Source organism: Acanthochromis polyacanthus, chromosome 11 (assembly GCF_021347895.1).
Source record: "Acanthochromis polyacanthus isolate Apoly-LR-REF ecotype Palm Island chromosome 11, KAUST_Apoly_ChrSc, whole genome shotgun sequence".
In the NCBI taxonomy this organism is placed as follows: domain Eukaryota; kingdom Metazoa; phylum Chordata; class Actinopteri; family Pomacentridae; genus Acanthochromis; species Acanthochromis polyacanthus.
This window is the reverse complement of record NC_067123.1, coordinates 7,263,607-7,287,468: the sequence shown is the minus strand read 5'-3', so window position 1 is coordinate 7,287,468 and position 23,862 is coordinate 7,263,607. Positions and strand designations below refer to the sequence as shown.

The 23,862-nt window shown below is 39.2% G+C and overlaps 3 protein-coding genes across 4 annotated transcripts in view; all 3 read right to left on the bottom strand.

Annotated features, from left to right (window-relative positions):
- Nucleotides 1-5,689, bottom strand: part of LOC110963615 (uncharacterized) — a 68,614-nt gene extending 62,925 nt beyond the window's left edge. The window contains exons 1-3 of the mRNA XM_051955605.1: nt 5,541-5,689; nt 5,091-5,162; nt 548-2,387 (exon numbers count right to left, since the gene is read on the bottom strand). Coding sequence (XP_051811565.1) covers nt 548-2,387; nt 5,091-5,102 — 1,852 coding nt within the window. The 5' untranslated portion in view covers nt 5,103-5,162; nt 5,541-5,689. The remainder of the gene's footprint in view (nt 1-547; nt 2,388-5,090; nt 5,163-5,540) is intronic.
- Nucleotides 5,593-20,169, bottom strand: LOC127536125 (uncharacterized). Of its 2 annotated transcripts, XM_051955606.1 has the most exons (9): nt 20,062-20,169; nt 18,557-18,670; nt 14,831-14,990; nt 14,524-14,716; nt 11,227-13,156; nt 11,019-11,111; nt 7,524-7,637; nt 5,955-6,110; nt 5,593-5,733 (listed from the first exon to the last, which is right to left on the bottom strand). In XM_051955606.1, the coding sequence occupies exons 2-9, from the start codon at nt 18,663-18,665 to the stop codon at nt 5,690-5,692; spliced, it is 2,799 nt and encodes a 932-aa protein (XP_051811566.1). In that variant the 5' UTR covers nt 18,666-18,670; nt 20,062-20,169; the 3' UTR covers nt 5,593-5,689. The 2 variants fall into 2 exon arrangements, with proteins under 2 accessions (XP_051811566.1, XP_051811567.1); XM_051955607.1 differs by lacking the exons at nt 5,593-5,733; nt 5,955-6,110 and adding an exon at nt 10,475-10,631.
- A 245-nt stretch (nt 20,170-20,414) lies between these two features.
- zmym4.1 (zinc finger MYM-type containing 4, tandem duplicate 1) overlaps nt 20,415-23,862 on the bottom strand; it is a 34,492-nt gene continuing 31,044 nt past the window's right edge. The window contains exon 27 of the mRNA XM_051955535.1: nt 20,415-22,932. Coding sequence (XP_051811495.1) covers nt 22,695-22,932 — 238 coding nt within the window. The 3' untranslated portion in view covers nt 20,415-22,694. The remainder of the gene's footprint in view (nt 22,933-23,862) is intronic.

Genomic DNA, 23,862 nt, shown 5'->3' with positions numbered 1-23,862 from the left:
ACCCCTATGGAGATATTCCATTAAAAATCTGCCAATTCCAGCTCGAACAGTCATTTACCACATTAACAATGTCTAGACTGTATTTTTGATTCATTCTGATTAATTTAATGTTATCTCCATTGAAAAAAAGCTTTTCTTTCAAAAATAAGGACATTTCTAAGGGACCCTAAACTTTTGAACGGTAGTGTGTACTAAAAAATAAAAGAGCCTGATCAAAATGGGGTCAGAAAACTTGATCAAAATATACCTAATGTTGACCAACCAGTCGTCATGGAGACTTAGAAGCACAGTGGTCTAATCCACCAAAAAAAATCAAACTAAGTTTTAAATAATATTTTAAGGTCTAGATTTTAGTGGTCAAAGTGGTCTAAACCACAACCTAAATATAACATTACGTAGGCTCTTTGAATGTTAGATCGTTCTTGAAAACAAAACTTTGAACCCATTTTTCTTAAAAGCTACAGAAAGTGGGTTCGACCAGTCAGCTTCCAAAACCTTCACTTGAGGTCAACATTACTTTCACTTCAACCTTTACGTGGGCACATACCTGGAAACTCAATTTCCTCGAAAGACTTTCCTTCAAATTGTCCAAGAGTTCCGTTCTCCATTGCAAATATTAGCTCTAAGATTCTGGCAACGTCCGCGGCTGCCTCTGGCATCTGGTAATAGTCCCTGTCGGTCTGAATATTCCGGTCCAACAGTTTGGCGAGCTCGACGAGGTCATCATTCGTGAGGCTAAGGATCTGGAATATTCTCACAGTGTGCTTACAGAAATATATCGACCGGAGGCTCTCTTTGTTCTTGGCACCACACCGATCTGTAAAAATGCAAATACACCGTTTCGCCTGGTAGAAGTTTTTGCTTCCGTCATCAGATCTCCCAAATAAAAAGGGATTGTCTTCATGAACACCACAGGCTTCCCTCTTACTCACAAGTAGCGTTAGAGCCGAGAGCAGGTCAGACGTCAAAGTAAGAGCAAACTTTTTGCCAGTGATGCTGGCAACGTTGATCTTCACCATGTTCTTGGACAGAATTTGCTCAAACTGCGACTGGTTGACAGGAGCATTTTGCTGAGGTTCAGTCTCAGGTCGTTCCTTGAATGACTGGAGGGTCACTCGAGAAACGTCTGCCAGATTTTTGTTAAAGATCGCCACGTATGCAGCCGTCACTCTGAGCAGAGCAGTATAGACCTGCGAGCACGCATACATCATCAGACTTTCCACCCCAGAAGCTGCCGTTTTGTCCAGACACTGGTAGAAGAGCTGCACATCCTGAATGAACGCTAGTGTGGATGGCTGGGTGAGTTGTGGCTGAGTTGCTTTGTAGCCGGACGGCCATTCTTTAGCACACAGATTCATGAATGTCTCTGCTTCTTGTATCATCTCCTTATCAGTGTTGTCCATCACAGCTCTGGCATATTTAATGTCAGCAATTCTCTTGAGTGAGATTCCGAGGCTATTCACCAGATTGGGCCTGTCCTGGGGCTTTGAGCCTTCCTTGAAACCTGCCAGTTCCCCGACAGCTTCGACGACTTTGCTGAAATTTTGGGGCTTGGTGGCAACTTCAAAGCTGTCTATCGACTTTTTCCTCAATATTAGTAGGAGTCTTGCCATCTGCCTCAGCTTCTGATTCACATACAGATACGTTCGTTTCTCCTCCCTCAGGTAGTACAAACACTGAGCCAGCTGGAGTAGATAAGGATCGCTCCAGACAACAGAGCCGATTTCATCTTTCTTCAGCTTCTTCAACATCTTCTTCGCACCTGATGAGATCTTTTGGTGATCAGCTAACCCTGTTGCAGCAACCAAGGACAAAATTTGAGTTCTGCCACCTATCGGAGGCTTTGAGAACTTCTTTGAAGGACAATTCTGCATGTGTCGCCAGATCTGCTTGTAGCCGTACATGTGTTTACAGTATATACAAGCTGCCACTTTTTTGACTGTGGCAGCTTTTCTTCTCACTTTCAGCTCTCCAGTGCGATTCTTCAGCACTTCTTGGTTATGTTCATAATTCCCCTTGTTTCTTAACTTTTCTAGCATTTTAATACGCTCCGTGCTTTTTCGGGGTAATGCGTATATTTTCGCGATTTCAGGCTCGTCCTTTCTGTGGGTTAAAAGATGACGAGAAATTTTAGTCTGAGGTTTCTTGCAAATGTAGCAGTAGTTCTTGTTGGTGGTTGACGGGTCTTTGAGTTTTTCATCGGCTTCAGAGTCATCAGTGCTCTCCTCCTGCTCCTGCGGACAGCCTTCCTGACTGTTCCATAAATCCCGAATCGGCTCGTTCTTGTCGCTGGTATAACTTTCGTCGCTACTCGACTCGTCCTCGCAGACGTAGTCGTCATCAGTGAAGTTTTCTGCACAACTTGACGATTCTGCCGAGTCCTCAGCCTGGAATGATGAACAAGGAATGTTATACAACTGGAACAATCAAGCAATACCATAAAATGTTGTGTACATTTTTGAAATTTCTCTGTCTCTTCGATTCTCAGAGCTATGAACTTTTCCATGATTTGGTTTTGTAGGAGCAGATCCAGCCTCTGTAGTGGAGCAACTCTCCCCATTTGATCCACTGATCCTCCTCTATTGATATTTTAAAGAAGATTCTCAAGACATACTTGTTTTCAAAGGCTTTTGGCTGCTTTTATTAGCTTAAATTTTGTTGTTTTTCGTATAAACAATGAATTTGTAAGTGAGGTTCCAACAATTGAGATTACAATTACTTCGGGTTATATAATGCATATTTCATTCAATTCAGTTCAGTTTTATTTATATAGCGCCAATTACAGGTCAAATTGTCTCAGGACGCTTTACAGAACCCATATGCCTGAATCCCCAGAGCACGCCCTAAGGCGACAATGGCAAGAAAAACACCCTTTTAACAGGGAAGTTGTTAAAAGTACAACACAAGTACATTTAAATTATTATAATCAAATCAACTGAGCAGAATCCAGCTCTTTATGTGAGGGACCCATCTGCCTGCTGGCTGGTGGGTTCAGAGGGACTGAGGAGGTAGAGAGTTAGAGGTAGAGGGGTAAAGGGGTGGAGAAGGGGAGGGATGGTAGAAGAGGGGGGTAAGGAACAAGGAACATATAACACACAGTTGGATACATGCATGATAAGCTAGATGATACATACAAAGTACAAGCTAACATTAAAATTGATTCATAGTTTACTATTATTATGTACGGGTCTTAAATATACTATTGACTGTGCCCAGTCAACTGTTTTGGTGACTGTTGAGTCTTATATTTAGTTAATTTGGTCCACTTTTCTACAAATTCTGATTTGTCTTCTCAACAATGTCTTTCCATTGGCTTACAGTAGGATGGTCCTCTTTGTGCTTCTTCCTTTTATTTTCGGTTTACTTTACAAGGCGATCTTTCAAGCTTCCATCCTTTTTAACCTTGTTTAGTATTCTGCAGCACTCTGTTTTACAAATTGACTTTACAAGAAGTAGTGTTGCTCCTTGTTTGATAACGTTTACAGCACTTTCATCAACTCAGATTTTTTTTGTGTTATAGAAAAAAATAAGTGATTTAATTTGAATTCTGTTGAAGAACTTTCCCACTGTTACATTTTTCAATTCTGAAAACAAATGTACAATTAGGGATGTTCCTATCAATTAATTCAACTTTTCAGTTACGCAGAAATTTAACTTAAGAGTAGTTGACAAGACCTAAAGTAAGAAAACATTTTAAAAAAATCACAATTGAACCAAGTTGAACACATGCACACTACCGTTCAAAAGTTTGCGGTCACCCAGACAATTTCATGTGTTCCATGAAAACTCACTTTTATTCATGTGGTAACATAACTGCAAAAGGGTTTTCCCATCATCAATGAGCCTTTCAACACCATTAGCTAACACAATGTAGCATTAGAACACAGGAGTGATGGTTGCTGGAAATGTTCCTCTGTACCCCTATGGAGATATTCCATTAAAAATCAGCCGTTTCCAGCTAAAATAGTCATTTACCACATTAACAATGTCTACACTGGACTTCTGATTAATTTATTGTTATCTTCATAGGAAAAAATTATTTCCTTTCAAAAATAATAACATTTCTAAGTGACCCTAAACTTTTTAACAGTAGCGTAAGTCCAAAAGACACTGAGGTTTTGATTCTGGTCTGGTCTACTCTACTGTCTTTGGTTTGCTAAATGTAGAATTTACTTCAACAGTATAAAAAGATGCATAAGTATGTTGTATTAATTTGGACTGTCCTGATCCAATCTCAAAGATGATGACATGGCAAGATACTATTGTACATTGACAGTCATTAAAAACTTTGAGACCATATTTTTCAACATAATTTTTATTTTGAAGCCTTTGAAACTGGATTTTCTTCATATGAATCATTTGTTTAGGATATTGGCATACAGAAACAAAAATCTAAAGTTTCAAGAATGATTTTAAAATAAAGAATTTCACAAAAGAAAACGGCACCTGCCAAACACAAAGTCACAACAGTCAATACCGAGTATGGCCTCCATTTGCTTCGATGCAGGCAGCAATCCGTCGGCGCATGCTTTGGACCAGGCTTCTGATTGTGGGTTGGGAACAGCCCATACGCCTGGCTACATCACTGTAGCTCAAACCGGCCTCCACCATACCCAGTGCCCGGAGACGTTGTTCATGTGATAGACGCGGCATGATGCTGTTCACTGGACTAACAATGGTGGCCTTTTTTGGGCCTTTATATAGGCCTTCAAAACCCATTCTCACATTGTGCAGATACTCACTGAGTATTGCTTGGTGTGTATTTGGTTCACTTTTGCAAAGTGACCAACCCATGTGCAATGAATCATGACAAAATGACAACTCATCATTATCTCAACTACCAGGGCACTAGATCATCAGTAAATCCACAATGAATAATTATAACCCCCCTACAAGTAGAATTGTGCGTACATTTCTACCTCAAAGTTTCTATTGACTGTCAGTATAGTATTTTGGACCATCTTGCTATCCGTCTAACTAAACACAGACAACATTCAATTATTATTAAAGCAGCGTCAACATCACCATAAACTGTTCAGCTCTGTCTAACTTAAACTTCCTGGTGCTTAAAAACTGAAATCATCACTTACTTTTTCATCCATCAGAGAAGATGAAGGACGGTCCAAGTCTGTTAGTGATGTGTTCTGGTTTTCAGTGGTTTCCTGTAAATATGAAGGAGATGGAAAAGTCACAAAGATGTAAAAACATGAGTATTACAAATTCTTCCAATCTAGCCTGCAATGGAAAAAATACAAAGACTTTATTTACAAAGGCAGCAATGTAGTACAACATAAATTCGACACCAATTGTTCAGTAATTGTTGAGACTGTTAAGACATTTCAGTTAGATTTTTATTTAAGTGTTCTTTTGGACATAATTATGCTGGGTATTTTCTAAGATTGTCATAAACCGAAGGGGACAGAGGAGTAAAATATCTGAAAGATTTCTGCAAAAGATGTCAACAGTTATACATGACATAATCGGAAAAAAATCAGCCAGAAGTAAGAACAAAATCCCAACATGTTACATAAAACCCCTACCGTTGAGCGCCACGAGTAAGGGGACCTCCCATAGTTGAAGGTTATCTCCTCGCCAGCTGATATTTTCTTCAGGGCGAACAGGCACAAGTGAGGCTTTTCCTTGTAAATGATTTTCCTCACTTTGCAGTTGGGACTTATGTGATCGTCGTTCACCAGTCTGCCAAGGCTTTTGTCGTCTGCTGAAGCATCGATGCTGCAAAACAAGCAAAACTCTTAAAACCACTGTGAAAATGGCTGAATTTTATCACACTGACTACTAACGACTGAACCTTATTTATGAAGGAAAACAATATTACATTTTTACTTTTCTTGTATTTGGTAAACATGCACAGAAGAGATCAAAAACGAAATTTGAACTGGCTTTTTGTTCTTACAATTTAAAGCCTCCGATAGCAACCAAACTGATAAACTTACCGCCAGTTTGTTCCCTTCCAAAAAAGTCAAACAAATAGTCGTTCAGAGAGTCCCCACGTTTCTTTTTCTGGGTTTCTTCTTGAGGGATGATGTTCCCCCGAAACTCTACAACGAAGGTCGAAGGTTCGATGGATTTGTGAGTGAACACACCTTTCCCTAATACAACATAAATACAAGAAAAAAAGTTCAGTTATTACATGGTTATCACATTTAGAATTGCTACAAAAAAAATCCAACCAGTGCGAAAGTGCAGATTCTTTCATGCCTGATGCATGTAGTTTCTACATTCAACATTCAACATCAAGTGTGTTGATTGTTTAAAATTCATTCATTAAAAAGCAACCACCCATTTCTCCTGCACTGGATGAAAAGAGTTAGCTATTAGATAGACAGATAGATAGATTAAACCTTTATTAATACCACAGTGGGGGAATTTACAGTGTACAGCAGCACATAGAACATTTGAATGAGAAAAAGAGTGCAGCATACAATGCACACAGTGTATATATATAAATAAAAATATTTTCTTCAGAAGAAGAGAGAAGAAAGCAGTATTTACAGTAAAATTGTTATGAAATTGCACAGCATCATTATTTACATTTTTTTATTATTAACTCAAAGTCCAAATTGGAGCTCTCTTCATCCACAGTGGAAGCTCAAAATAAAGCATATTTATGATCTTCATCCACTGCTGAAGACTATTACATCTAAAAGCTCTGGAAAAAGCCAAATATGAACAATAATAATAATAATAATGGATTAGATTTATATAGCGCTTTTTTTGGGCACTCAAAGTGCTTCACAATGGATCCATTATTCATTCACTCACACATTCTCACTCTGGTGGTGGTAACCCAGATAGCAAACTATGGGTGAATCAATGTTGAATCTATGTTGAGACCTAACGTCGAAATTATACAGAAAGCGTAAGGTTGATAAAATGTTGAGTCAACGTTTGCTTACATAGATTACATGTTTGCAAACATAGATTCAACATTAATTAAACATTGACCTGTCAAACATTTTAATTAAACCAAAATACAATGTAGATTCAATGGTATCTTTTAAACACAAACTTCAATGTTGACAAAATGTTGTTGAATCAACGTTGATCCAACCATCAATCTTCAACCGTAACCACAATTCAACCTTCTTAACCCTAATTCAACATTGATTTAACATCTTTTGCTGTCTGGGTAAAGTGTGATTTATGGTTGAAAAGCAAACGTTGACTCAACATTTTATCAACCTTGCGCTTTCTGTATAATTTCGACGTTAGGTCTCAACATAGATTCAACATTGATTCACCCATAGTTTGCTATCTGGGAAGCTACATTTGTAGCCACAGCTGTCCTGGTATGTTTCGTCATACCATTTTTAACGTCGGATATCTCTTTCGATTCGTCATTTTAGCCAGCTAAAGTTATTTGCATATTTATGAATCAATCAGTCTTTCAATCTAACATCGATGTACCTAATCAGAGGGTTAACAACAGCTAACTTCACCAACAAATTAACCACAGGAATTTGGATATGAAATGAGGCAACTTTGAGAAACGCATCACCAACCTTTAAAGGAGTCGATAAAGATTCCCTCCAGGAAGGACTTGTCTTTGCCAGCCTTTATGTGCTTCAGGGCGTCCTGCTCAGGAGTCAGCTGTCTGCTTTGTTGCTCCACATCATCTGGAAAGTCCAAAAATATTAAAGATTAAAGCTCCAACAAGACTGATGTAGTTCTGACACAACCTGTGATTATAAAGCCATTTATTAGACATTCAATGTTTTCATCACTGGCCGCCATATTGCCTTCATAATAAACATCCAACCTGGCACAAATACTTTTCATAAAACCTTTGTGGAGCAGATGTGCCACATAATTCAGCTTTTTGCTGGCTACACCTGCAGTGAATGTACAGTTTAGGTTTGTGGCCAAAGAAGATGGAAAACTTTCATTTCAGAAGCTTTCAGTGTGTGGATGCAGCACAACGCTGTGAATCTTCAATTTATTTATCTTTAAATATGGGTAAATTTGCAGCTACATACTACAGTAAACTGTAGAGAATAAAGTTACTCAGTGACGATAAAGTTGTCATTTCCTGTATATTGGTAGTTTGAATAAAAAAATGACTCTTTGACCCATTTCTGTGTAAAAGAACATTAGAAAAAGATACAAATAAGAGATTCATCAAAATTTTATGCTTACAATGCAGATCTTGGTGTGTACACACTATTCACACCTTACTACTTTACTCCTACACACCTTGGTGTTCAAAACAAGGAAATGCAATTCTTAACAGATAAACTTCATTGTGGCCATGACAGAGATGTCATTTTGACGGTTTTAGGGGCCAGTTTTATGGAACATGTGCAAAGAGCATCATCATGACTAAAACAGAACCAACAAGAAAAGCAGAGTGCAGTACTCAGCTAAGGCTGCTCAGTCAGTGGATGATTTTCGATAGATGAAATCCTAAAACAAAACTAGAAAAGCAATCAGAGAGTGCAGACCTCCGCCAAGGATAGAGAGGAAAACAGGAAACCCATGCAGTAAAGGAGCATGAGCTGGAATTGAACCTGCGTCTCTGACACAGTTCTGTTCACCTTCTTAACCAGTTGAGCTATCTGGACACCTTGTTCCAATTTGCTGGACGACATACTAACCTATGATGTTTTTGTCCTATTTTGGACCACATACTAAAACATACTAAAAATTCAAAGTGATCCAGAATCCAGGATCCTTTCCGGATTGCCACCAAAATTAAATTAGTTCTTCCTCTTACCATAGTCTACATGCCCTCAAAATTTCATGTGAATCTGCCCAGGCGTTTTTGAGTTATCTTGCTAACAGACAGACAGACAGACAGACAGACAGACAGACAGACACACACACAAACGCCGGGTGTCACATAACCTCCTTGGCGGAGGTAATTACAGCACCATAGAATGAGGCCATTTAATATAGATGGACCCACAATCAAAATGATCTTGTGCTGAATACAGGCTTGTCTGATGCATGTGCACGTTATGTACGGATACCGAAATGCCTGACCTAAATGTTTAGTCGGCGGCAGGAATTGATGAGACTCAGAAAGACCCCCACAACTTAATAAATTGTTCCTTGTATCATTTCCAACGGATGAGTCCCAATAAGTCTGCAGCTGTCAATATGCAGTATGAATGTAATCACGTGATTGATGTAGTGTTCACTTGTTGTCATAGTTACAGTGACGTCGAGTCGCCATCTCGCAATGATACAGAAATCATATTAACTAACTATAAGCCGCATCACTACCAAAATCTAATCATTTGGTTCTTGTGTCATTTCTGACCTTCCCTGAAAATTTCATCCAAATCCGTTTCTCTGTTTTTAAGTTAAGTTTTAATGTTGCGAACAGACTGACAGACAAACAGACAGGCAAAAATACTCTGATTGCCACATAACTTCACTGTTCCTTGGTGGAGTAATGATGCATAAAAATGTTTTTTTTCCATTTCATTTCTAACCATTTTATAAAGAAAAGTATCCAATATGCTGAATAAATGAAACCCAATTAGCAAAATGGGTTAAAAACATCCATCCATTCTCTATACACCGCTTTATCCTCAGTAGGGGGTGCTGGAGCCTATCCCAGCTGACTCGGGCGAAAACCTACGCATGCACAGGGAGAACATGCAAACTCCATGCAGAAAGATCCCAGGCCCACCCCGGGATTTGAACCAAGGATCTTCTTGCTGCAAGGCGAAAGTGCTAACCACTACCCCACTGCGCAGCCCGAGTAAAAACCAGTGATTTCAATAAAAAATCCTATTTGTGAGAAAACCTGTACCAGAAATGAATCTTTTCCGAGGAAGAGAAAATGTGGCAATTAGGGATGGGAATTTCGACTAATTTCCGAACCGACTAGTCGCTAATTTTATTGGCGACTAGTCGGTTCGGAAAACTTGCAATTTAACCCTTTAAGCGCCAAAGTCGCAATATTGCGACAAGCAACATTGATGAACATAACAAGCCATAGCTTCAAATATACTGCCTCCTGTGCCTCATGTACTGTACACCAGGAGATGGCGGACATCTGGAATTTCAATCTGAGCATCAGTTGTGGGCGTGTTTTCATTCAAAGTTTTGGAGTTTACAGAGTTTGAAAACCGAGGAGACGAGACTCGCCGTCGGAGCGTATCAGAGCGCAAGACGGCACATTTTAGATCAGTGGTTCTCAACCCTGTTCTTCAGGACCCCATGTCCTGCATGTTTTAGATGCTTCCCTGCTCCAACACACCTGATTCAAATGATCAGCTCGTCATCAAGCCTCTGCAGAAGTCTGATGACGAGCTGATCATTTGAATCAGGTGTGTTGGAGCAGGGAAGCATCTAAAACATGCAGGACATGGGGTCCTGAGGAACAGGGTTGAGAACCACTGTTTTAGAGTGAGAAAACTCACCATACCGAGAGGTCTGGTCAACGCTGACAAAGTACTTTGTCAAGTAATGGCTTACTCATATTCTGAAGAGGAATATTCACCCTCTGATGAAGATGTTCAGTCGTCCACTGAGACAGAAAGTGCCGCTGTGTCTCTGCGTAACGGCAGCGGGTCGGTGTGCCATGACTGTCCACGAGCAGAACATACTGGAGCCGATGCTTTGCTTCGGGGTGGCAGGAAGGGACGTGGCGGGTGTAGCTGGAGTGGTCAAAACACCGCTAATGATGAGGGGGATAGCGGGGGTTGAAAAAAGAGACAAGCATATGCTACTGGCAGAATCAACCAGGTAGCCCAGACGGGACGAGCGTGCGGCGAGCATAGAGCTGCATGGCGGCGCCCGGTCGGGACCGGGGGCCGCGAAGCGTGGCTGTGCGGGGGGGGGCACTAGCGTTTAACAGACAAGTAAAATACTAAACGTTTAATAAATGAGTCGGCGGTTAAACGATTAAACGACTAGTCCGCACATCCCTAGTGGCAATATGCAAAGTAAACTTCACTATCAGTGGCTATCTCTGTAAAGAAAAATATTATTGAAGTCATGATTACTACAGATGAAAGGGCACAGAAAGCGTTTTCATAACATACCGCTCTGCGGAAGTAGAAGATCCAGCTCTTCTTCGTCTTCTTCAGCATCCATGCTTTCGGGGTTGCCCTGCTCCACATCTGGCTCCAATTCATCTGGAATAAAAAGCAAATCAAACCATGCACTCAGTCAGATCATTAAAAAACATTTCATTTGTTTTTACCTAACAAATTTTGGCAGATTAATTTGTGTATCACATTGGAAACAAACCTTCAATTTCAATTTCCTCCAGAGAGTTTCCTTTGAACTTTTCCAAAGAACCCTTTTCCATTGCAAGAATCAGTTTTGCAATTTTTGCGAGTTCAACAGCCGCCTCTGGCAGACGGTAGTAGTCCCTCTCAGCTTGGATGTCATGGCCCAGCAGCTTACCAAGGCGAGCAAGCTCGTCATTCTCCAGGTTGAGAATCTGGAAGATTCTAGCGGTATGCTTGTGAAGGTGCACCGACCTGAGATGCTCCGGATTGTTAGCACTGCATACGCTTGAAATGGCCTTGATGCAGCTTCCTCCGTGGTAGTGGCTCGTTGAAGAGCAGTCAGGCTTTGCAAACAAGAAAGGGTTGTCTTCATGCACATTACATGCATGCCTCTTGCTCAGGAGCAGCGTTAAGGCGTTGACGAGTTGAGATGTCAACAAAACGTCGACGTTCTCACCAGTCTGGCTCATAATATTTATTTTGATGAAGTGCTTGGACAGCGCCCGGGTGGTGTCACCTCTCTCCTGGAATGACTTCAGGGTCATCGCTGAAACTTCGGGTGCACATTTGTTTATGACGGATGCCTGTGCAAGTGTCACCCTGGACAGAGCACTGTACACCTGAGGGTTTTCATTTGCTGTCATGCTCTCGATGGCAGAGGTCGATGCTTTTTGTAGATACATGTAGAAAGTCTGGACGTCACGCGTGAATGGTATGGTAGACGGGCTGTTTACTTTTCGTCCAGTCAACGAAGCGACAGCAGTTTGAGAGACAAGTTCAGTCCACTGTGTTTCACACAGTTTAATGAATGCGTTTGCGTCTTTCACCACCTTCTTATCACTGGAGGCCCCACTGATGAGAATGTCACCTAATGTTTTGAGTGAATTTCCCAATTTTAAAGCCAGACTTGGGTTTTTGTATTTCCACTCTTCTGCATTAAAGCCGGCAAGGTTTTTGACAGTGTCAACAACTTTGTAGAAGTTTTGTGGCTTGATAGCATATTCAAAGCTAAAGATTCCCTTATCATGCAGCGCCAGCAAGAATCTTCCCATTTCTCTCAGCTTCTGTTGGATGTGATCATGCTTACTTGGGTCGTTTCCATACTCATCTACAAAATTCTGTGCCATCCGTATTAGAAGGGGATCATTTTGAACTACAAATGCCACCTCATCTTGTTTCATAGCACCAAGTATCCTCCACACACTAGATGGAAGACTTTTTAAAAGCTCAGACTCTCTAAGAGCATCCTCACTGAAGTCGACCGTCTTGCTACCAGCATCGCCTGATGATCTCTTAGCACAGTTGGGTAGGTGCCTCGATATTTCAGCACGTTTAAACATGGCTTTACAAAACAGGCAGTGCACGAATTTTGAAGCATTTATCACATCATCTTTTGGCCGTCTTCTCAGTTTTAGCACTCCGGTGTTACTCCTCAACACTTCTTGATTATGTCTGTAGTTTCCTCTGTTTCGTAGCTTTTCAAGCTGTCTTTTACGTTCGACTGAGTTTTTGCGTAAAGCTAAGGCTGCAGCAATTTCAGGCTCTTCATCAGCATGCTTCTTAAAATGTCGAGCGATTTTTCCGACAGCTTTACTGCATACATAGCAATAATTTTTAGCAGCGACATGGGGTTTTTTGGTCTTTACTGCAGCCTTGCAGCTGCTCTTTAGTTCAGTGTCACTGGGTTCGTAGTCTCCATCCGACTCACGTTCGTTGGAGCTCAAAGCAGAATCTTCCCCCTTCTGGATGGATGAAATGTCGTCCAGTTGCCGTCTGGTACTTCTCATTTTTCGAGAAGAATCTAACTTGGTAAACGGTGAACTGTCCCTGGAATGCAGCCGAGTGTTGATGCTGCCAAAACTGTGCCTTCTACGACTTGGTCCGGGTAGTTTGTCATCATCATCAGAGTGAGATTCCTCAGAGTTGGAAGCAGCCAAGTCCTCATCCTGGAAATGCAAACCAGAAATTTGATGCATAGAATACTGAACTTCAATACCACAAAGACACTGTGACTTACAGAGCTTTAGAGGTACGCAAGAGCACACTGAAGATGCTGTCTAAAACACAAACATACTGAAAGCCCACTGTCATAATTGTAGCGAGAATACTACTGACTGATGTGTTGGAGTGGCCACAAAAATAAAAGGAGAGTCTGTAAATCATCAAATGTTATGTGCCAACTTGACGTTTACGTATTCTCCTATTCTTTGGTGTTGATGAAGTTGGACTAAAATCCGTGTTTGAAGTGCTGGAACATCACAGGTCTCCAGGAAATGTTAAAGATAGATAAAAAAGTTGAATACCAATATTAATATTTGAATATTATTCTATAGTACACAATGTGAAAACTAAAATAAATCAATATGTAACGACCAAATAACACAGAAAAGCTCAATTCATTAATAATACATGGTATTTCATTGTTTTGTTTTCGAAACCAACAATTTCAATGTGCATCATTCTGATTTCTTGCCCATTTTACAAAGCCTGTTTTAAATTCCAAACACCATTTTGTCGCTCAAAATTAGATTTTTTTTGATATCTGTAGTTTCTAAAGATATTTTTTTAAGTCGTGGGTGTCTCTCTTCAGTGGATACGTTTGGGAGTCAAGTCAAATCACAAATATACACATTATTTTTGTACTGAAAAATGAATAAAATGTTATTAATGTTGATAAAAGTTGAATTAACTTGTTTGCATAAAGTTGAATGGCACTACAGTCGTGCACATATTCAAACAGCCCCTTTTACGTTTCTTAAATGTGTCTTTCAATACTGAATTCACACATTTTTCTAAAATACAAGATTGACTGATGAAATGAAAGCTAAAACTGAAGATTAAGAATGTTAACGTTTGTTCTAAACTGTGATTAATACACAGTATGGTTGCAGCCTTTTCAGTCAATCTGACACAACGGATAGCCACAGTCACATTTACTCTCAGTAAAAGCTCTGGAAAACCTCAAATACACGTTCAATCTAAAATTTAGCACATTGATTTGTTAGCCAGTTTATTAGGTACACCAATGAAAGGAACTGTATTCTCCCATCATGAAGGTTATGATTATTTTTTGATAAAATGCTTATTATAGAGATGTTGATTTACTGCAGAGTCATTTTGGAGAATCAAGTCTTTGGTGCTGCTGTTTTGCTTTACACACAGACTGCATCCTCTGGTCAACACCTCTTTAATGCTTTTTCAACAAAAACTAAACATTATTGGACAACTACTGTAAGGGTTTTTGATGTGTGGACCAAATTAAGTTGTAATTGTAAAGCTCAAAAGCAGGAGTCCCTATCTAATGTAAACCCACCGTTGAGCGCCACGGATAAGCCTTGTCTCCATAGTTGTAGGTTATCTCCTCGCCAGGAGATATCTTCTCCACTGCAAACAGACACAAGTGTGGCTTCCCTTCACAAACAACCTTCCTCACTTCACAGTTTGGACTTTTGTGATCGTCATTCACAAGTCTTCCAAGGCTACCGTCCTCTTTTGAAGCATCAACGCTGCAAGTGAAACGAGAATCATCTGTAAATTAACTGCATTTCACCAAGCAGTTGTCTTATAGTCTCCTTAACAGTTGCTTTATAATAAAACTGAAGAACAAGTAGATAACTTACCACCACTGTGCGCCTTTCCATGAAAACTCATACAAGAAGCCATTCACAGTATGACCACGTTTGTTCTCAGGCCTTTTGTCTTTGTGACAAATGATTTTTCCACGATATTCAACAACAAACGAAGATGGTTCAATAGTTTTGTGGGTGAAAACACCTTTTCCTAGAAAAGGAAACACAAAAATCAGATTAGCCTGACAATTTCATCACTAACTGTTAAACAGCTTCTGTTCTCACTGTTTAGTCTGTGGTAATTATTAAAGCCAGTGTTAATTTGCAAACCAGAATCATCGTTTGAAGAAATATTTTTAGACTGGCACTCAAATAACAACTCTCGCCTTCGTATGCATTCTACAAAAGTGGAACAAAGTTGTTTTCAGGGTTGAAGTGTTTGGGATTAAATGTTTAATCTGAAGAAACTATTTTATGATGGAAACAATCACGTTTCCCTCAGTCCTTCTTATCAAACTCCTGAATCTCACTGCTACAATATTTCCCAGCATGTCTTCCATTAATATTAAGAAACAGACATATACCTCTTACTAAATACAAGTGTGTACACACGTGGACAAAATTGTTGGTACCCCTCAGTTAAAGAAGGAAAAACCCACAATTCTCACTGAAATCACTTGAAACTCACAAAAGTAACAATAAATAAAAATTTATTGAAAATTAAATAATCAAAATCAGCCATCACTTTTGAATTGTTGATTAACATAATTATTTAAAAAAACAAACTAATGAAATAGGGCTGGACAAAAATGATGGCACCCATAACTTAATATTTTGTTGCACAACCTTTTGAGGCAATCACTGCAATTAAACGATTTCTGTATTTGTCAATGAGCGTTCTGCAGCTGTCAACAGGTATTTTGGCCCACTCCTCATGAGCAAACAGCTCCAGTTGTCTCAGGTTTGACGGGTGTCTTCTCCAAATGGCATGTTTCAGCTCCTTCCACATATGTTCAATGGGATTCAGATCTGGGCTCATAGAAGGCCACTTTAGAATAGTCCAACGCTTTTCTCTCAGCCATTCTTGGGTGTTTTTGGCTGTGTGTTTTGGATCGTTGTCCTGTTGGAAGACCCATGACCTGCGACTGAGACCAAGCTTTCTGACACGAGGCAGCACATTTCTCTCCAGAATGCCTTGATAGTCTTCAGATTTCATCGTACCTTGCACACTTTCAAGACACCCTGTGCCAGATGCAGCAAAGCAGCCCCAAAACATTACTGAGCCTCCTCCATGTTTCACCGTAGGGACAGTGTTCTTTTCTTCGTATGCTTGGTTTTTGAGCCTATGAACATAGAGTTGATGTGCCTTACCAAAAAGCTCCAGTTTGGTCTCATCTGTCCAAAGGACATTCTCCCAGAAGCTTTGTGGCTTGTCAACATGCATTTTTGCAAATTCCACTCTCGCTTTTTTATGAGTTTTTTTCAGCAGTGGTGTCCTCCTTGGTCGTCTCCCATGAAGTCCACTTTGGCTCAAACAACGACGAATGGTGCGATCTGACACTGATGTACCTTGGCCTTGGAGTTCACCTTTAATTTCTTTGGAGGTTGCTCTGGGCTCTTTGGATACAATTCCAACGATCCGTCTCTTCAATTTGTCATCAATTTTCCTCTTGCGGCCACGTCCAGGGAGGTTGGCTACTGTCCCGTGGGTCTTGAACTTCTGAATAATATGAGCCACTGTTGTCACAGGAACTTCAAGCTGTTTAGAGATGGTCTTATAGCCTTTACCTTTAAGATGTTTGTCTATAATTTTTTTTCGGATGTCCTGGGACAATTCTCTCCTTCGCTTTCTGTTGTCCATGTTCAGTGTGGTACACACCTTTTCACCAAACAGCAGGGTGACTACTTGTCTCCCTTTAAATAGGCAGACTGACTGATTATGAGTTTGGAAACATCTGTGATGTCAATTAAATAACACACCTGAGTTAATCATGTCACTCTGGTCAAATAGTTTTCAATCTTTTATAGAGGTACCATCATTTTTGTCCAGGCCTGTTTCATTAGTTTGTTTTTTTAAATAATTATGTTAATCAACAATTCAAAAGTAATGGCTGTTTTTGATTATTTAATTTTCAATAAATTTTTATTTATTGTTACTTTTGTGAGTTTCAAGTGATTTCAGTGAGAATTGTGGGTTTTTCCTTCTTTAACTGAGGGGTACCAACAATTTTGTCCACGTGTGTATGTATGAGGACATAAATATAAATGAACAACAGTCTGAATAACAATAACAGTAGTAGTAATATCATTATTTTTTTATTTGCATAGCACCTTTCACAAACAAGGTACAAAGTGCCTTTAAAAAAACTCATATTAACAACAGTGAAAACAAAATGATACAGATAAAGAAGATCCCAAACATACAATATGATTAAAACTAAAATAATTATATCAAATACAATCAGCTAAGAAGTCATATGATGGAAGTGAGAGAATACCACTGGATTTATGTAAACATAAAACTAAAACACATTAATAACTTGAGTATCATTGAGATCTACAAAACATAAAATAGTCTCCAAGGAGCTTGTTGTCAAGTAAAACCACATATACTAGACTTATGTACTATTCGCACGGGATTAGTACTACCTGGGGACCTCTGGTAGTTTGTAAGTTACCCCAGGATGTCTGTGTTTCTTTAAGTGCATACGCACGGGGTAAGCCAAGTCTGTATTTTACTCGAATTTATGGACATTACAGCCCAGATATGATGTCAAATCCATGCCGGTCACAACATCCGTTGTTGTCACGTTCATGTGCAAAGAATATATATATATATATATATATATATATATATATATATATATATATATATATATATATAGTATATACTCTACATATACAGTCTATAGTGCAAAGTGGTTGGCTGCTACTTGGAAAAAAAAACAGACACGACTAAATTTTAAATACCTATGCTGTAACAGCACTATTGTTATTGTTTCGTTAGGTTTAGGCACAAAAACAACTAGGCTAGGTTCATGGAAAGCTTGTGGTTCGGGGTAAAATGATCCCTTTTAACATTGTATGTAGTCGTCATGGCAAAAGTAAACATGTCAAAGCAGCAACGTGACTTGAGAACAGTGGGCAGGATGTTTGTATTCAGCCTGTTGAATGATATGCTTAATGCATGCTGCTACGCATGTCATCCATCTCAATATCCTTCCAAATTTCCCTCTTCTGGTGGATCTAATTTTGCCATTTCTGCGAATGCTCCATAGGCCTGTTATGTATCGGCCTACTCCTGCATTTGCTCCTAAAATGCTGTCAATAATTTCCACCACAGCCTCCATAATTCAACCGAGAAAGATCGAGAAAAAGACGCGCAATACAAACCACCAACAACTAAAATACACCCCAATCACTGAGATGCAGATTCGCACGGGACTAGTATTATTCCAGGACGTCAGTGTTCAGCGAAATATAGTCGGTAATTTGCGGAGGAATTATTACTTTACCAATTACCGACATGGCACATTCGCACGGGATTAAGATCACCGACCTCCTTCACAATTATTACAAATGACCAGAGGGCCCCAGGTAATACTAATAGGGCTTTAGACGACTTTATTATTTACCAGAGGGAAATCAAGTTGTTACAGCAGCGTAGCTAATCAATAAAGGGATAAGACAACACAGAATATTAGGGTAAATATCAGTATCAGTAATATCAGGTGTCAATATCAATATAGAGATAGATATCAAAAATGTACCACCTACCTTTAAGGGAGTCTATAAACCTTTCTTCCAAGAAAGGTTTGTCTCTGCAAGCAGCGATGTATTGCAGGGCGTCCTGCTCAGGAGTCATTTCCCCCCCTTGTTTCTCCATGACAACTGGAAAATTTACCAAATATACTGAATTAGATGTGGGTGATATGACATTTACTGAACACATAGTTTTTTCATTAAAAAAAAAGCAATATATATTCAGGTATTTCACTTTGAGATCTAAGCAAACACTAATTTAATTCATTTTCATAATGATTTTGTATTTGGGCATGAAGCCTGACCCATCAAAACACAAAAATTGTGATTTAGTACCAGACAAAGCGCTTACAATCAGCCCCTCATTTCACCCCACCTTATGTTTTAGTCTGTCACATTTATTACATAATCATCTGGTCGTAGTTATTAGACTGTGAACATTTTTCCAGAACTGTTAGAATAATTTTCATTCACCCACATTAAAACAGATGAATGAAACTAACACAAAGGTCACATTTTCAATCCCTATTTTCACATAGTTTTCTACTAAGAATGCACAATATATCATTTCAGAATCAATATGGTGATGTTTGCAGTAGTTACAGCACAAGAAGTGTGATGTGAAGGAATTAATTGAGTCAAACACATTCATGCACAATTTATTTGTTGCTTGATACAAAAAGAATACTGGCATGGTGAGCAATTTACAAGAGAAGACGTTTGGTGTAGCTTAATGTACTCTGATTACATTTTGTACATTTATTCACAAGGCACAAAGTTTGTTGGCTCCACATGTGCACAACAAGTGGAAATTTGGAAATATTTTGGCTATAGGAAGATAGAGTTAGTCTAATGGAAGTGTCAACACAATTAACTTGTTTGACCATTTAAATCGGCACTACAAAGCTCTGTATGATATGTGTAGAGTTGAATAACTAAAGCAAAAAACTGCTTTGATGACTATTCCAGTGTTATACCACATGAGAAGAGTTCTAAACTGGCTTTTTAAAATGATTTGTTTCATCGTCAATGCAGACGTCTTCATCGCAAAACCGTCCGAATGCTTCTAGGGGGATTAATATTTTCAAATAAAGTTCTTCAAGTAATTTGGTGAGCGAGCAGATTTTTATGTCAGAATATATATCACTGAATGACAAAATATTCCCATCTCAGCCATGTGAAATATCTTGCAGCCCAAATGTTTGGGAAAATGTTTGGGAAACAAACACTCAAGTGAAGCAGAACTACCTCAAATTTGTACATGAATAGTACTTAGTAAATGTATCTAGCTAAGATGCCTGTTGATTATAAACCAATACAGAGTATTTAGTTGAGACAAAAGTGCAGTTTCAACTAAATGTTTACTTTATGCTGCATATTTGCCATTGCTAGCATGCTAACACTAACTAGCAGGTGGTGAGTAAGCCTGTTTTTCAGTTTATTTATAACTTACTCATTGCATTTGACTGAGCTGAATGCAGGGTAAGACACACATCGGTTTCGAGCGGAGACACGTTTACCTTTGCCTTAAAATCGCCAAGCAGAAGACAGTCTGGTAGCAGGCGTAGCTAACACACTGCAGCCATTTTCCTTTCCTTTCGTTTGTCCAGGCTCCGTGACCGATGACGTTGCCACATGTGGGGCGAACGGCGGCAACCCCGACCAATCGGCGACTGGAACGGCACTGAGTGACTCCTGAAGCAGCTAATCGGCGGTCGAGAATCGTGCTGGCCACGGGGAGCAGCCGTGGACGCACAAACGGTGAATGTGCTTTATGGGGACACAAGAGGACAAACATGCTCATGTCTAATGTCCCCATAAACAGAAGACCCTCCAAAACAATTGCTGAGTCTTTAAAGAAAGAACAACAATGTTTTGAATATTTTTTTTTATTTCAAAAGGAACATACAATAGAAAACACTCAGAGAACCTTGGCAGCCATACTCTCAAGAGCTGGGGTAAAAAAGAAACAAGATATACATGAAGGGGTTGTTTATTCTATTTCAAATCATACCAGGGGATTTTATGCAACACAATAAACTCAGAGGACGCAAAAGATGAAATATCATTCCAAAACGGACTCAAAACTTTTTTCCAGACCACATAGGAGTCATGAGTCTTCTCAGGAACATCAGCTACATTCAAATAATTTCCAGAAATTTTATTTTATTTTTTTTATCCAAAGAATTGAATGCTGGAGATGTGACTTTGTCCATGTAATTGATATGGTTTGTTTTGCAAAAAGTTATTTTGTGAAGATAATGGAAAAGCAAAGGACATTCCCAAAACTAACTATATATGATACAGTTCGTGGGTGCTTTCAATGAAATATTGTTCGCAAAATTAACTCCAAATTCTCACTGAAAAACTAAAAATGTAAAAGTTGTGTATTTCTTTTCCACAGTACCTACAGTAATAGTCAGTTTTCAGACCCAAACATCTTTTTTTCCAAATGATTGGATGCCAGAGATGTAAATTTGTCCATTTAAAATGATATCAGGGTTTATTTTGACAAAATTATATTATCTGAAGATAAGGATGAAATAGTAATCCCACAATGAACTCAAAACTCAGACCGATAAATTATAAAACGTAGTGTTATTTTCTCATATTGTAAGAAAGTCATGAGTCTTCCTAAACAGCAGTAACAGTCATGTCAAAATCCAGAACTTTGTGTAAAGAAACACATTTTTATCCCAATAAATGCACAACAGTGATGTGAATTTGTCCTTTGAAATGATACTGCAGTTCATGGAAAAAGGTAAATTCTCAGGGAGTTCTTTGGATGAAATATCATTCCCAAAATGAACTCAAAAGTCAGACTGAAAATCTGAAAAGTAGTGTATTTTTCCACATTGAAAGTCATGAGTCTGCTTAAACAGTGGTGTCAGTCCAATTAAAAAAGTTTTCTTGAAAGCACTTACTTGAATTAGAAATCTCAATTGGACACCAGTACTGAACATTTGTCCATTTAAATGATACTGGTTTCATTTTGCAAAGTTACTGCTTTTGGAAAAGTTGGGGATGAAACAGCAGCTTCAAAATGAATTGAAAATACTAAAAAGCAGATCAATTTCAGTTTTCTTTCAGACTGAATGAAAGTCGTGAGGCTTTTTAAACAGCAACAGAATTATCCAAATGTAACATATGTACAGTATGTAGATACATTTTTAATCCCATCAACTGGATGTCTGTGATGTTTTTCCTTTTGAATGATGTTCCTGATTGTTAAGCTAAAGGTGAATTTTTTTAGAGGAATACAATATCATTACAAAATAAAGTCTGAAAACTTTGGATCCTTTTTTCAAATTGCATGAAAGTTGTGAACCTTTTAAAACAGCAATATGGCAGCTTTTAATCCCATTAATTGAATGCAAGTTTTGTTAATTTCTCCATTCCTGGACAGAATTAAAAAAAAACACAAATTAAGCTTAAATGATAATCTCACAATCAAGTGACCAAATCTTTTAAGCGTGAACTGAATTCATCTTCCACATCATAAGTAAAGGCCACTGGAAAATTAATTAAATCATGAGAAGGCAAAAAGAAAAACCCATTGTCATGTTACACTTTGGTATTAATGATTTTTAAGAATTATTTTCCTATATGTGTTTCAATTCACTTAATGATTCCCTAAATTTCTGACAATGACGTTAAAACAACCTCGGGGTAAAACGACTGTGCAAAAGTACCGAGTCTGGAAACAGTCTGCAGGATTTTCACTGGACATGATTGTTAATGACTCGCACCTAAATCATGACGACGTGTGTTCAGTTTGTCATCTGGGGCGGATGATTACCAAAACAACAGAAATCAACATTTAACTCAACGCAGCTCTTCACTCTGGACCTCCATCACTCCAATGAATGATCATGGAATCGTAACACATGGAAGGAAACAAGAGAAGCATTATCAGTGAGAAGCAAACCACAAAACACAGGAGGACCGCTGAGCGTCCCGCTGAGCAGCAGTGAACAGTCTGAATGTGGAGCTGAATTGTATTGTGCGTCTAATCCTGATCAACATGTGGTTTAAGGAAGTATAATTCAGTCCATTTATGCTTACTAGGTCATGTTTCAATGAATGTTTCAGTTATTTTACAAACATTTACACCACCAGCTGCAACACCAGTAAAAGGTCACTTCTGTTCTCATCACTCTGAATCCTCGTCTTCAGGTATAAACGGTGGGTCATCGGGCGTCCGTTGATTCATCCCCTCTTTTTTCTTGGCCTTGAGATGCAGCTCTCTGACGGTCAGGATGCGGATCAACATGCCCTCCATGGTGTTGTCGTCCAGCGGCGTGGAGGAGAACCACAGCGGGCTGTTGGGGACGCAGCAGCGCTCAGGGTGAAGGTAGAACATGTTGGTGCGCTGCTTCACGGACTCCGAGCTGGATGGGCGACAGAAACATGGAGAACCAGGAATCAGAACAAAGTGCAGCACTAATAATTACTGTAATTTCTGGACTACTGTGCGCACCTGAATAAAAGCCGCATCCACTAAATTTAAAAAGAAAAAAGTTTTGTAAATATAAGCCGCACCTGACTAAAAGCTGCAGGTGTCCACACTGTAACATGATATGTCTACACAGAAAGATTTTTTACTTTTAATTAAACAAATGCTTTTTCCAAACAGTGCCTGTACCACGGCAGTAAAACACATTGAATCAGTTCACGCTGCCGACTACGTTTCACCATGGATTCATTGATGCCAAGCTTACATGCAGCTCTGTTTCCTTCTTCAACAGGCAGATCGATTACCTTTAACGTAGAAGCAGCATCAAATGCATTTCTTTGTGTGTTTTCCATGATGAAGGTGTGTGCATGAAGCACAAAATGACTGATCTGAAGAATTTAGTGTGTTTGATTTAATTTGAACAGTTGGTCCACTGTGACCTGTTCAGTAATTTCATTCTGATGTGACGAGGCTAAACGTGTTGACAGGATGAAGCTTGCCCGTAAAAATCTATAAATTAGCCGCATCATTGTATAAGCCGCAGGGTTGAAACAAGGAGAAAAAAGTAGCGGCTTATAGTCTGAAGAATCCCGTAGTCTATTTGTACAGTACAGCCTTACAAAACACAGGAAATAGTTTCTGATGTAATGTCTGTTCTCCATCTGCTATCCTGAAATCCAAACCCCCCTCATCAACACACTCACCCCAACCGGTCGAGGCAGACAACTGCCTTCCCTAAGCCTGGTTCTGTCTGAGTGTTTCTCCCCCATTAAATGGCTTTTTAATGCTTTTTGGTTCTTTCTCAATGTTGCCGACTGCTTGCTCAAAGGGAATCCAGAGGGAATTCTGTATTGTTGGTTTCTCT